This window comes from Dendropsophus ebraccatus, chromosome 14 (assembly GCF_027789765.1).
Source record: "Dendropsophus ebraccatus isolate aDenEbr1 chromosome 14, aDenEbr1.pat, whole genome shotgun sequence".
NCBI classification, from domain to species: Eukaryota; Metazoa; Chordata; class Amphibia; order Anura; family Hylidae; genus Dendropsophus; species Dendropsophus ebraccatus.
In genome coordinates, this window is record NC_091467.1 from 34,905,211 (window position 1) to 34,917,965 (window position 12,755).

Sequence of the window (12,755 nt, forward strand, 5' to 3'; positions counted from 1 at the left end):
AGGTCTCCAGAACTGGACACAGTATTCCAGATGTGATGTCACTATAGCTCTATACAGCGGGATCACAATCTCCCTCTTCCTACTGGTTATACCTCTAGCTATACAGCCCAGCATACGATTATCTTTACCTACTGCCTGGCTGCACAGGTAACTTATTGTGAGGTGTTAGAAACCAATACCCCTAATTTCTTCTGTTCTGAATAGAGATGAGCGAACCTGGAGCATGCTCGAGTCAATCCATAACCGAACAATCGGCATTTGATTAGTGGTGGCTGCTGAACTTGGATAAAGCTCTAAGGTTGTCTGGAAAACATGGATACAGCCAATGACTATATCCATGTTTTCCACATAGCCTTAGGGCTTTATCCAACTTCAGCAGCCCCCACTAATCAAATGCCAAAAGTTCGGGTTTGGATGGACTCGAGCATGCTCAAGGTTCGCTCATCTCTAGTTCTGAAGTCTTCACTAACACAGGACTGCTTCACCAGATTAGGAAGGAACATCTCTGAGCACAAGTCGTACACACTGTCCACAAGATCCATCAGGAGAGTTAATGTGTACTCTGGGTGGTGGGATTTATGGTATCAGACTTCTCGGAATACACAGCATATTTAAAACATCATATTTAAACATCTACTTTTGAACTCAAAAGAGCCTTGAGAAGACTAGTAAACCTTCATAAACTCAATAACCAAACCTATCTCATAGACCTTTGTCCTTGGTGCCAGCTGAGGAGGACATCTTGTACTCATGATAGACCTGGGCCCCAAAGGCTCCATGTTATCTGAACATATCCATGGGGCCCCAGTGAGAATGGCTTTGTATTGAATGAGTAGCTGACCTCAAGTATATAGGACTGAAGATATGTGCAGCCCTGTATATTACTATTACAATTTTGGAAGAATTAACGTTAACTGTGTAACAATCAGAAAGAAACAATCAAGTAACAAATAGGAGTCCTTGAACGTAGGACTAGGTTACAGAGCAGCCATATTGTTCTTAAGGCTGCAGGTTAACCTGTTGCCACATTAGTGTAAGTCATCACAATCTCAATCTATGAGACCACAGCGGATGGAGGGTACAACGTTCTCATTGTTATCTACCAGTGGTCATGTTGGATGTAGTAGTAGCCAAGGCAGTCATGTTGTCTGAATGGACGTTAACCCAGTCAGGGAAGGTGCCTAACTGGAATAAACTAGACGCCCAAGTGTTCATGGCCAAACTAAGAAGCAGGACTCCCATCAGGTTCATCAGCAGCCCAGTTTTTGCCTACAAAAGACAACAAATATGAAAAAATGAGTGCAACTCAACACTATGAGAAATCTCAATGAGTTTTCAGGGATCACATCTTGATTTTGGTCTAGGTTTAGTGCATAATCTACTGATGTCCCATTATGCTACTACAGTATTCCATTTGTCATTTTTTGTGATGTGTACAGGGCCTTACAGATATATTAATCTCTGCCACATCTGTGTACACTTACCATGTCTTTCACCATCAGATGCCCAGTAGAAAATGCTATAGAGTTGGGCGGTGTAGACACAGGCAGCATGAACGCATAGGAACAGCCAACAGTACCGGGAATCATCAGGTACAAGGGATTCACCTTCAGACGTATGGCCTAAAAGAGCACAAAGAGCCTTAAAAAGCATACCTAATATAAGTAGGATGGACGGCTGTCCAAGGGTGAGTGGTGCACGTGGTGGATAGGTTCAGCAGCAGGTATATAGAAGAGCCTGGCACTCACCAGATAAGGTATGCTTAATTATTCTGGTGCAGCATGCAAAAGTTCAAAACGCATCCAAAACGCATCCTTGCCCTAGACTTACGCATGCTGCACCTGAATAAATAAGCATAACTTATCTGGCGAGTGCCGGGCTCTTCTTCTACCTTAAAAAGCATACCTGTCATTAGAAGAAACTTTTGACACGTTGCAGAGACATGTCAAAGGTTTTGATCAGTTGAGACCTGAGTATTAAGGTCCTCACCAATCTCTAGATATAGCCATGAGAATAGTGAAGATAAATTCATGTGATCTCTCTCAGTCAGGGGTGTAGCTAGGATTGGTGCCCTATAGCAAAAAACTGTATGGGGACCCTTGAATCCTGTACGGCCTTCCCCCTTCACATACTCACCCAGCTTGGCGCAGTCCCCCAGCATTACTTCATTCTCTGAACTCTCTGGTGCATGGGTGAACCAAGAGGATGAACGCAGGGGGGCTGCGCCGATCCAACTGAGTATGAGTATGCTGGTCTGAGGAGACAATGCTTTTCAGGGCCTTCCTGCTTCACAAGCCCCATAGCAGTTCCATGGTCTGCTTCCATGGTTGCTATGCCACTGCTCTCAGTGCACAAGACATGTTCTGCTACAAGTCTACAGAGTATATGGGACAAGTCTTATTGTATGCCTCAAACTTCTCGCACTAGCCATTGTTAAATTGCTTACCAGCTCAGACAGTACAGGGAGGAAGACAATGATGGTGGCCGTGTTGCTGGCAAATTCAGTAAATGAGGCAATTAGTATGGTGATGAGGAGGACAGCAACCGCTGGTGGAAGACCTTCAAGGGGCTGCAAGCGGCTTCCAATCCAAGTGGATAAACCAGATGTCTATAAGAAGACAAAGACATTAGTATCAGTGTATGATTGTATGACATATCAAAGGATAACCAAAAGATGAAAGACCAGCTAAAAAGGGTCAGGGTCATAAATTTGCAACCAATGAGAGACCACTGGTCTTACAAGCATTGTGGTCAGACAGCTGTACTGCTCACCTCACACCCCTTTGCCATTGCAAATCCACCTCCCAGCAGTAAGATGATGTTCCATGGTACAGTCTCTTGAGCTTTCTTCCATGACAGCAATGGCTTATTCTCTGTATTAGGGGCTGTGGAAAGAGAAGAATAATTAGCTGATAAATTCGATATCAGTGTTGTGCAAAGGAAATTACTGTGTGCATGATTACTGCGACATGTGGATTATCCTTGTGCATTGACTGTAGCGTGACATCATTGTTTGCATTATACATGTATGTTGACATCATTTAGTGTGTTTTTCAGGTGCTGTCATCTTTAAGCACAGTTACTGTGCTATTTTGTAATTTTGTGTATTATCAGTGGACTGTGACATCACTATTTAATTTGTGCCCTGTAATGTAATAGTATATCCTTGTATGCTGACAACACTGTGTTTATTACCTCTATACTGTGACATCATTGTGCTAACTATCCTTGTACGATGATATTACTTAATGCAATATTTATGCAGCGTCCCATCTGAGCCGTGTGGATGTGTATTCTGTGTAGGGTGACACAATCCTTTCCTTTATTATCTACAGGGAATTATTTGTGATTATTTGTGATAAAGGATGCATTTACTGTGTGCTCCTAAGGTTCCATTCACTAACAGCAAGTATATGCTGCAGGTTACCCCAGGATGCCTGCACCAATAGGAAAGTCTTCCTGTACTAAATAACAGGGGTCAGTGCAGGGGTTGGCTCACCTTCTGTCATTTGCCAAGAGTTCAGGGACTTCAGGGACTGCAGCAGATAAGATTCTTCCTCCAGGGACATGGCCGCTGGCCAGAGCCCACCACTACCTAAGGGGCTGCTGTTTCTGTTTGCATAACTATGCACTGCTAAACCACCAGAGGTGGGAACCTGCATGTCCACGCTAAGATGGTCATCATCTTTAAAGCGACTCTGTACCCACAATCTGACACCTCCAAACCACTTGTACCTTCGGATAGCTGCTTTTAATCCAAGATCTGTCCTGCAGTCCATTCGGCAGATGATGCAGTTATTGTCATAAAAAACTACTTTTAAACTTGCAGCCCTGTGTCAATTTGGCATCTCCTTGAGTTTGTATGCCCTAGGATTGCAACGCCGCTCCATCCCTCCTCCCCGCCCTCCTCATCACTAGGAATGCCCTCGGGCAGGATTTTCCTATTTATCACCCTAACACTGCACAGGTGCCTTAACAATCCAGCTCATGTGCAGTGTTCACAGGTGATGAATAGAATAAATTGTTCAAGGGGCATTCCTAATGATGAGGAGGGCGGGAAGGAGGGACGGAGGGGTGTCGCAATCCTAAGGCATAGACACTCTAGGCCACGCCAATTTGACACAGGGCTGCAAGTTTAAAAGTTGTTTTTTAGGACAATAACTGCACTACCTGCCGAACGGACCCCAGGACAGATCTTGGATTAAAAGCAGCTATCCGAAGGTACAAGCGGTTTGGGAGGGTCAGATTGTGGGTACAGAGTCGCTTAAAGTCTCAAAGTCAAGTCTAGCCAGGTGTTGAAGAAGCTTCATTTCTTGCCGAAGTGCCACCCTGTTTTCAGTCCTGTTCGGTTAACACAAAGCTTGTCTCTTACACTGGTGCCAAGTATTCTTGGGTGTGCTACTCCGCATACTCATCACAGCAAGGTTTGATTTTTTTTAACATGAGTACTGGTTGTCTTTCTCTTCATCTTCTAAAGTAGCCACAACATATCCAAAGTTAGCAGGACCCATTTAAACAGGGTACAGTACTGTATGGACAGTGCCCCTCTTGTAGTCCACCTGGCGTGGCTGCTTAATTCTTCTACTAATAACCTAAAGCCAGAGACTATACTATATAAGCTAAAAGTCGCTCAAGTTGCTTAAGGAAGCCACCTTAATGCTCTTAAAGGAAACCATTGTGCTTATTATTCATGGATTGTATGTATTGGATGCATGTACTGAAACATCACTCATTCTTTATTGTATGTATGTAGTATGACTATTGATATTTGTATCTCTGTGCTGTAAAAAGACTGTGTACATTATCTGTATGTTTTGCCTTCAAGGTGCACGTTATTTGGAGTTTTATGGGACCCTAGGTTTCACTATTGGATTCCATAGTTCCAGTCTGACTTTACAGAATACTGATGTGCTGTATAGAAATTTTTAACATCAGGCAGAAAAAAGTTCTTCTGTACCTTTAAGATCGAACCACCATGACAATGAAGGCTTTTCTGAGGGGAAGAAGAATAAAATGATGGAGATAGTAATTCCGGTGACTGCGTCAGAGGTAAACCTGCCGGCCAAGAACTCAGTATATTAGTGTATTACTCAGATTTATGCAAAGCAGATTAACATTTTTAACAATCCTTTAGCTGCTGCCCTGCTAAATGCGATTTATGACCAAGTGGAAAAGACCTGCTATCAGGCTCAGGAGCAAGGAACTCACTACCAGTAGAAAGTGTGAGTGGCCAGGTAAGGTAAGCTCAGGTCAATGGCACAAAGGAATATAAGAATTTGTGTTTCATATCTACTTTATCAAAGTTTTCCCGTAAGGCAGGGCATCAAGGGAATCTGTCAGCTGCAATTCATGTTTAGAGGCTGGGTTCACACTACGTATATTTCAGTCAGTTTCGTGGTCCTCATATTGCAACCAAAACCAGGAGTGGATTGAAAACACAGAAAGGATCTGTTCACACAATGTTGAAATTGAGTGGATGGCCGCCATATAATGGCAAATATTTGCTGTTATTTTAAAACAATGGCTGTTATTTTGAAATAATGGCCGTTATTTACTGTTATATGGCGGCCATCCACTCAATTTCACCATTGTGTGAACAGAGCCTTTCTGTGTTTTTAATCCACTCCTGGTTTTGGTTGCAATATGAGGACCACAATACTGACTGAAATATACATAGTGTGAACCCATCAAACTGCTGACATGTTAGGTTAATGAGACATGGTATCATATATCCATCTTTGCCTCCATAATGTACATAAATGCTTTTATTCTCTGATGAAAAGAGTTAAAGAGTAGAGTAGAGAGTGAAATTCGAAATTCTGAACCGAAATTCGTTTATTAATTTTTTGAGCGGAGAGCTCAAACAGATAGAAGGCAGGATTTAGTGCTGAGTCCGTGCGCAGAGGTTCCGCACTGTATTTTGGCGCCAATTCCGTAGTGTGAAGAAGAATTTGCATTGGATTTCTACTGATCTCCCATAGGGCTCTAGTGGGAAGACTGGGAGTGGCCAACCGTCTACCCCATATGCATTTAATTTGTCAGTGGGTTGTGCGATAACCTTCCTGGCCTGATAAAGTAGCCTCTGAATGACCAGCTTATTGCCCTCAGAAAGGTATACCAGAAAGGTATGATATTGTGTCAGTTGTATGAAGACATTGTAGACTTCACATTACACCTGTAAGACTCCTTTCCAAAATCCTCCCAAGTTCCTGTACTCTCACAACATATGTATTAGGGTGGCTTTGTCCAACTGGCTTTGTGGGCAATTTGATTCAGGGCAAAAGCCAATAATATATAAAAAGAGCAGAGACTTATGTTCAGAAGACTTTTCACTTAAGTGTATACAGACTCTGGTTGTCTTCAATGGATGTACGTTGAGACAAACTACTGGACCCCCCCTCACTTCCCTGATAAACAAAGTTGAATACTTCAGGCTTCTTCTAAACCTCAGTTTGCTATTATCATATTCACAGACAGGAGATGAAAGATTTGCTTATCATCAGAGTCTTGGTCATCATCCAACAGCCATGACCTCCACCAAGGTGATAGTCTTTACTATAATGGGGCAGGGCTAAGGACTGCACCAATCTTTTTGTGCCCCTCTTTCACATAAGACCAGTATGATAAATAACACATAGTAAGGCCCTATAACAGGATTCACATTGGGACCTAGGAGTTTCATGCTCAGTCTTTGCTTTGTGAAGTAATACAACTCTACATGTGGCTTTACAATTCTTAGGTTATCATAAAATTAAGACCTTACCCGGGTCTAAAGGCTGATGCCCATCCAGGAATAAACTTTGGATCTCTTGTAAACAGGAGGATGGCAAAAAGACAAAAGAAGAAGAAGACGGCCTTCTCTGCAAAACTAAAGAAAAGCACCACATTAGTCCTAGGGCTTGAGGTCAAGGCCAACCTTATAAGTCATAATTCTAAATTCTAGAAGATATTATTAAGTTTGCATAAGGCATAAGGCCGTGTTCCCATAACTTAAATAAAGCATTAATCACGGCCGTTGTTGCCGATTTGCAACACAGCCGAGATTAATACTTCACTTACAATGTGCTGCAGCTAGAGGGAATCCCGTCTGGAGTGTATACACATAGTATATACTTTGGCCGGGATCGCTAGCAGCCCTGCAAAAAACGGACGTGTCAGTTTTCTGCATCTGCTATTCATTGAATAGCGTCTGCAGAGAACATGTCAGTTTACACAATGAAGCATGCGGCTCCGGACGCACACTACATTGTGTGCAGTGGGGAATTTGGATCCGGCCAGTACCGGCCGCCATGAACTTCTCTGACAGCAGCCGCTCTGTGACGCAGTCGGGTCACAGAACGGCCGGTGTCTTATGCTATGTGAACATGGCCTCAACTAGGTTTATCATGTGGGCCCTGTATAGGCAGTGAAGTCACAATTTTTCTGAGCACCATATGGTGCTGTCTATTTGGGCAATTACATTTCATTCTAATTGAAGTGGCACTAATATTGAGTGTATACATGGGGACTACAGGGTTCGCTGTTAATGAACACTTCCATGTCTGGTACTGATAAGAGCCACTACCTCTGTTGATATTCTAAAGCTATTGTTACTCTTTGGGTGGTTATATGGGGTTAGCACTATTTTATGGCCTTTGCATGTAAAAAAAAAACATGGGATATATTCAGGAACTTTGGCTTTGTTTTACATGGTACTCACATTACGGGCCCTAGTTTGCGATAATCCTCCCTTATTACTTCCTTGGCTTTGGCTTCCGCATCTGACCTAATCTCTGACTTCTTCTTCCTCTTCCACCTGATAGATACATAAAGGTAACTTCCTAAATCATGTACAACTAAACATGAAAATATGTTTTAATATCCAAGATTCCCATCATACCTTAAACTGATAGCACCATGGAAAATCGAGATCCATAACCAACCAAGGACAAGAAATAGAATCATCAGCGGAAAGGCAAAGACAAACCAGGAGCCGAAATTTATCACATCGCAACCCGGGAAAAAGCTGAAAGAGGAAAAGTCAAAAGTTGAGGTTTTCGTCAAACCTTCAAATTTTTAAAGCTTTACTATAATAATAATAATAATAATAATAATAATAATAATAATAATAATAATAATAATTAAAAAAAAAAAAAAACTCCAGGTGTGATAGAGACCTGTCAAAAGTTTTTCAGTCTGGGTCAGGGTGCTTAGACCTCAACCAATTTTGTTGGGTTCTTGTGTAAAACTTGGTGTACATAAAGCAGAGGTATTGTCTGCAGCTACAAATCAGGTAGGTGACTGCTTATATTTCTGGTTGGTTGCTATAAATGCCCACACAGGCCCCGATAAGACCTTTGTTGTTTTCAATGCCAGTTATGTGTACTTAATACTAAAGACAACATCAATCAGTGCAGCGTAAAGTCCATAAAACATGATAATCTGTCAAAAACAGGAGGTCACTGCTGACAAGTTATATCATGCGCCATTGCCCATGGCTTAAAGACTTCTATGAAGTCTTCAGAATTTCAAGTAAATAATTGTGAGAGTCATGTTTGACCTGATCGCACAAGTCCAAGTCAGATGTTACTTAGCCTCAAGACATAGGGAGACATTTATTAAGTCTGGCGTTTTCTGCGCCGGACTTAAAAATGTCCCCATAGCTCTGACAGTACGCCCCCTCCACACCCCCTCCCTGCCCACCTGGCGTACCGGGCGGAAAATATGCATATGCAAATATTTATTCGCAAAATGGCCATTTGCGAATAAATTTATTCGCATCTGGCCATTTTCCGCCGAAAAATACGCATTTTTTCATTGATAAATGTCCCCCTTAGGGTCCTATTACACTGAGCGATTTTTAAAAAATTAACGACTACCGATAAACGAAGGCAAACGAGATTGTTTATCGTTAACCTGAAATCGTTCATTATATTACACAGAACAATAATTGTTAGTTACAATCGTTACTATGATCGTTTATTCCTTCTGATCCCAGAAAAACAACGAACAATGTGCTATTACACTGAACAATTAGTGAAAAAACGCGGAACTTAAACGAACGAACGTGGAATTACAGCGAACGATTAACGATAATTTTAGGTTCAGATCTAAATCAACGATCAACGACATACGAATGATTTTTCGATCGTTGCCTGCAATTATACAGAACGATTATCGGTTAAATTCAACGATTTAACGATTTTTTGCACGATAATCGTCCCGTGTAATAGGGCCCTTTTAGTCTATATACTTCACCTCCGTAGCTGTCCAAGAAGAATGAGGTTTGGTGCGGTCCCAGTGAGGGTGGCAGTTCCTCCAATACTGGCTGAGTATGGAATAGAGATAAGAAATGCCTTCCAGATCTTATTTTGATATTCACGCTCTTTTTCTATGTCCGATTTTTTCTCGCTGTGTATTTCCACCTTCTCTAGTGCTTCTTTGCTTTAAAAAAATGACAGATTATATTAGCATACATAACCGCAGTATGCAATGTCTACAAGCAGTATGGCAGCCATGTAAGGCTACCCATTGTTTAATGTCTACTGTACTGATTGTATGAAGAGAGGAAGAGACTTGAGATGAGTAGGTGTGCAGTGTTCAGTTCATGATGGTTGACTTGCTTATTGGTTGCTGGCTGTAATTATACTTTAAAATGCCCCCCCCCCCCCCATCCACATCCAAACCCTCAATCCTGCTCCAGTCATTTACAGCCAAATTGTTGGAATAGTTGCCAAAGACTGATATCCAATTTGCTATATTAGCCAAGTAAAGATTTTAACCATCTACCATTGTGTGTCTCCCCCCTATAACATCAAGACGCCCTATGTCTGACACCAGAGAGTGTGTTCTGGAAGAGTCTTTTATTACACCAACGGTGCAGCCACACCAAGAAGAGAGCAATTGCCTGCTGGAATCTTCACGCCCACTTCAGCGTGACCAACAATGGTACCTCAAGACCCAGCCTGCAAGTCGTTCCCCCTTATACAATGTTCCCTCTGAAGACCGTATTACACAAAGCGATTATTATCCGTATTCGGCCTGTACCGACCGTTACGGCCAATAATCGTTTCGTGTAGACAACGATGAGCCAACATGTTGCATGATGTTGGCTGATCATTGTCTTTCAACATGCTGAAACGGCAACGACCGGGATAGCAGCTTTATCTCCCGAGACTCTGTGTAACAGGATCAGCGGCAGCAGACCATCGCTAACTTCTATGGGCTGCCGGAACGATCTAGTGATCACCTGGGCAGCTCTCTGCGGCCCCCCGGCTTTTACCTGCTTGCTGCCAACGCATGTAATAGCACCAGCAGGAAGCTGGGGACGAGGAGCTGACAGCCCTTGTTTGCTCCTCTGCATCGCCCCGTGTAATAGGGGCTTTAGTTACACAACTGTACCATCAGCATCAGCACTATATAAGCTCCATTACATAGATCTAATTGCCCCCAAACATTGTCCAGCCTAATGGTGCGTTTACACGTAACGATTATCGTACGAATTTGCGCGACAACGATCGAATTCGAACGATAATCGTACGTGTAAACGCAGTGAACGATCATACGACGAACGATACATCGCGCATTTTGATCTTTCAACATGTTATTAAATCGTCGTTTGCAAAAAATTCGCAAATCGTTCCATGTGAACAGTCGTTCGCGATTTAACCAATGTGTGAGATAGGCTTAAGTGTTCGCAACACGATCGCACAACGAAGTTTCCGTACGATATATCGTACCGTCTAAACGCTGCTCGTTATGAAAAAAAAATCGTTACTCCGACATCGTTAATCGTACGATCGGGCCAATTATCGTTACCTGTAAACGCACCATAAGCCGTCATTAACCTTGATTCCAAGTTTCCTTCTAATCTCTTTAAGGGTATAAACCCACACACCGTATACGCAGCGTATTTACTGCTGCGATACGCATCAAATACGCATCAAATACGCAGCAAACACGCAGCAAATACGAAGTAGATTAGAACTAAATAACTGAACACAGCATCAAATCTGTACCAACAAATCTGCTGCGTATTTGCTGCGTATTTGTTGCGTATCTGCTGTGTATACGGTGTGTGGGTTTGTACCCTAAGGAATTCTACTACAACGCAAGAGTTAACACGTCCCACTGTCAAACAAAGGAATACGATCCATATCTAGATTACATAGAGCCCGTCCCTGCTGCTTTCACTCCCGACCCCAACCAAGACGATAAGAAAACTACATAGTCCTCGCTTGTCCCTTTAAAACTGCTAGTAAAATATCAAGATAAATGGTGCAGGTTCAACTCCATATTCAGAAGGGGCAAAGGTATCCTCAGACTTGGGGTCACAGAATAATCTATTAGTGGGGGAAGGGGGTCCCAGACCAAAAATCCACCACAAATAGAATAGTTCCAGTGGTCGTACACCTTTGATAGATGTCGGCATCAGGTTCACACATAGTCATTTTTCAACCAAAACCAGGAGTATTGAAACACAAAAACTAAGCAAATCTTTCCATGATAATTTTGCACTGTAAGTTCCACTGCTGATTTTGGTTGAAAAAAAAACTGGGCAAAAGACTGCCGTAAATACTATGTGTAAACATAGCCTTATACTTCTCTTTCTCACCCGATACACCTGATGCCCTATACATGTAAATGCTTGGCTTAGCTGAACATGTCTTTTTAAATGGGGGAAAGAAAAGAGAAGATTGATTGGCCTCCGTTAGCAGTGGTTTATGTCCCTGAGAACAAAAAGATCAGGTAGTTGAAATCTGACTCCCCAATCCTTATGCAACCCGACATCTGTCATGGGGGAGGCCTTCATACACATCTGTATTTGTTCAGGAAAAAAACACAGTAACAAAGTACAGTAAATGACTTACTCTTCAATACCGGTAAGTAGCTGCAATTCCGTAGAGATGGATCGTAAGCCATTCTCCTGGACTGTGGCTGGATAGTGAAGAAAAAAAAATGGCAACAATAATTTATCCCTTAAGTATCTTTGTATATATGGGGTTAGCAAAATTAGATTTCTCAATTTGAACACTGGACACTTCATGTACTTACTTATTTATTCATGTACTTACTTATTTATTCAATAAAAAGTTTCAGTACAAAAAGATGTTGATAGGTTGTGCTGTAGCTAGGCAAATCAGGCTACAAATGTTCGTTATGTCCCCCTTGGGTTTAAAGGGGTTGGTCACCAAAAAGGTTTTCTTTTAAATCAACTGGTGCCAGAGATTTGTGTTTTATTTCTATAAAAAATCTTATATCTTGCAGTACTTATCAGCTGCTGTATGTCCTACAGGAAGTCTAGTCTGGAGAGCAGGAGAGGTTTTCTATGGGGATTTGCTACTGCTCTTGACAGTTCCTGACATGGACAGGGGTGGCAGCAGAGAGCTTTGTTTAAGACTGGAGAGAAAACACCACTTCCTACGGGACATACAAAAGCTGATAAGTACTGCAAGAGTTCAGATTTTTTAATAAAGTAAATTACAAATCTCTGGCACTTTCTGGTACCAGTTAATTTTAAAGGAGTTTTTTGGGGTGAACAACCCCTTTAAAGCAAAACCACCTCTGAACACAGTGGGGGACATTTACTATTGTTGCGCCCCTAACGTATGCCAGGGAGAAGGTGCAGATTCACCTCTTCTCCCTGGAGTACGCCTGCTATATCCCCAACACACCGGATGGGGGGGCGGCAAGGCAGGGAGCAAGCCTGGCCTCCTCGTATACCTGATTTATCATTCACTTCTACAGCAGGCGCAGGTTTCACGCTGTACAACAGG

At 42.3% G+C, this 12,755-nt stretch overlaps 1 protein-coding gene across 9 annotated transcripts in view; it reads right to left on the reverse strand.

The window, feature by feature from the left end:
- Positions 1–425: 425 nt before the first annotated feature.
- The window catches only part of SLC13A3 (solute carrier family 13 member 3), a 458,185-nt gene continuing 445,855 nt past the window's right edge, over positions 426–12,755 (reverse strand). For all 9 annotated transcript variants that reach the window (XM_069952524.1, XM_069952518.1, XM_069952520.1 and 6 more), the window contains 10 exons: positions 11,850–11,916; positions 9,238–9,423; positions 7,880–8,005; positions 7,700–7,795; positions 6,764–6,868; positions 4,958–5,055; positions 2,773–2,885; positions 2,447–2,608; positions 1,485–1,622; positions 426–1,269 (listed from right to left, as the gene is read on the reverse strand). In XM_069952524.1, coding sequence (XP_069808625.1) covers positions 1,096–1,269; positions 1,485–1,622; positions 2,447–2,608; positions 2,773–2,885; positions 4,958–5,055; positions 6,764–6,868; positions 7,700–7,795; positions 7,880–8,005; positions 9,238–9,423; positions 11,850–11,916 — 1,265 coding nt within the window. In that variant the 3' untranslated portion in view covers positions 426–1,095. The remainder of the gene's footprint in view (positions 1,270–1,484; positions 1,623–2,446; positions 2,609–2,772; positions 2,886–4,957; positions 5,056–6,763; positions 6,869–7,699; positions 7,796–7,879; positions 8,006–9,237; positions 9,424–11,849; positions 11,917–12,755) is intronic.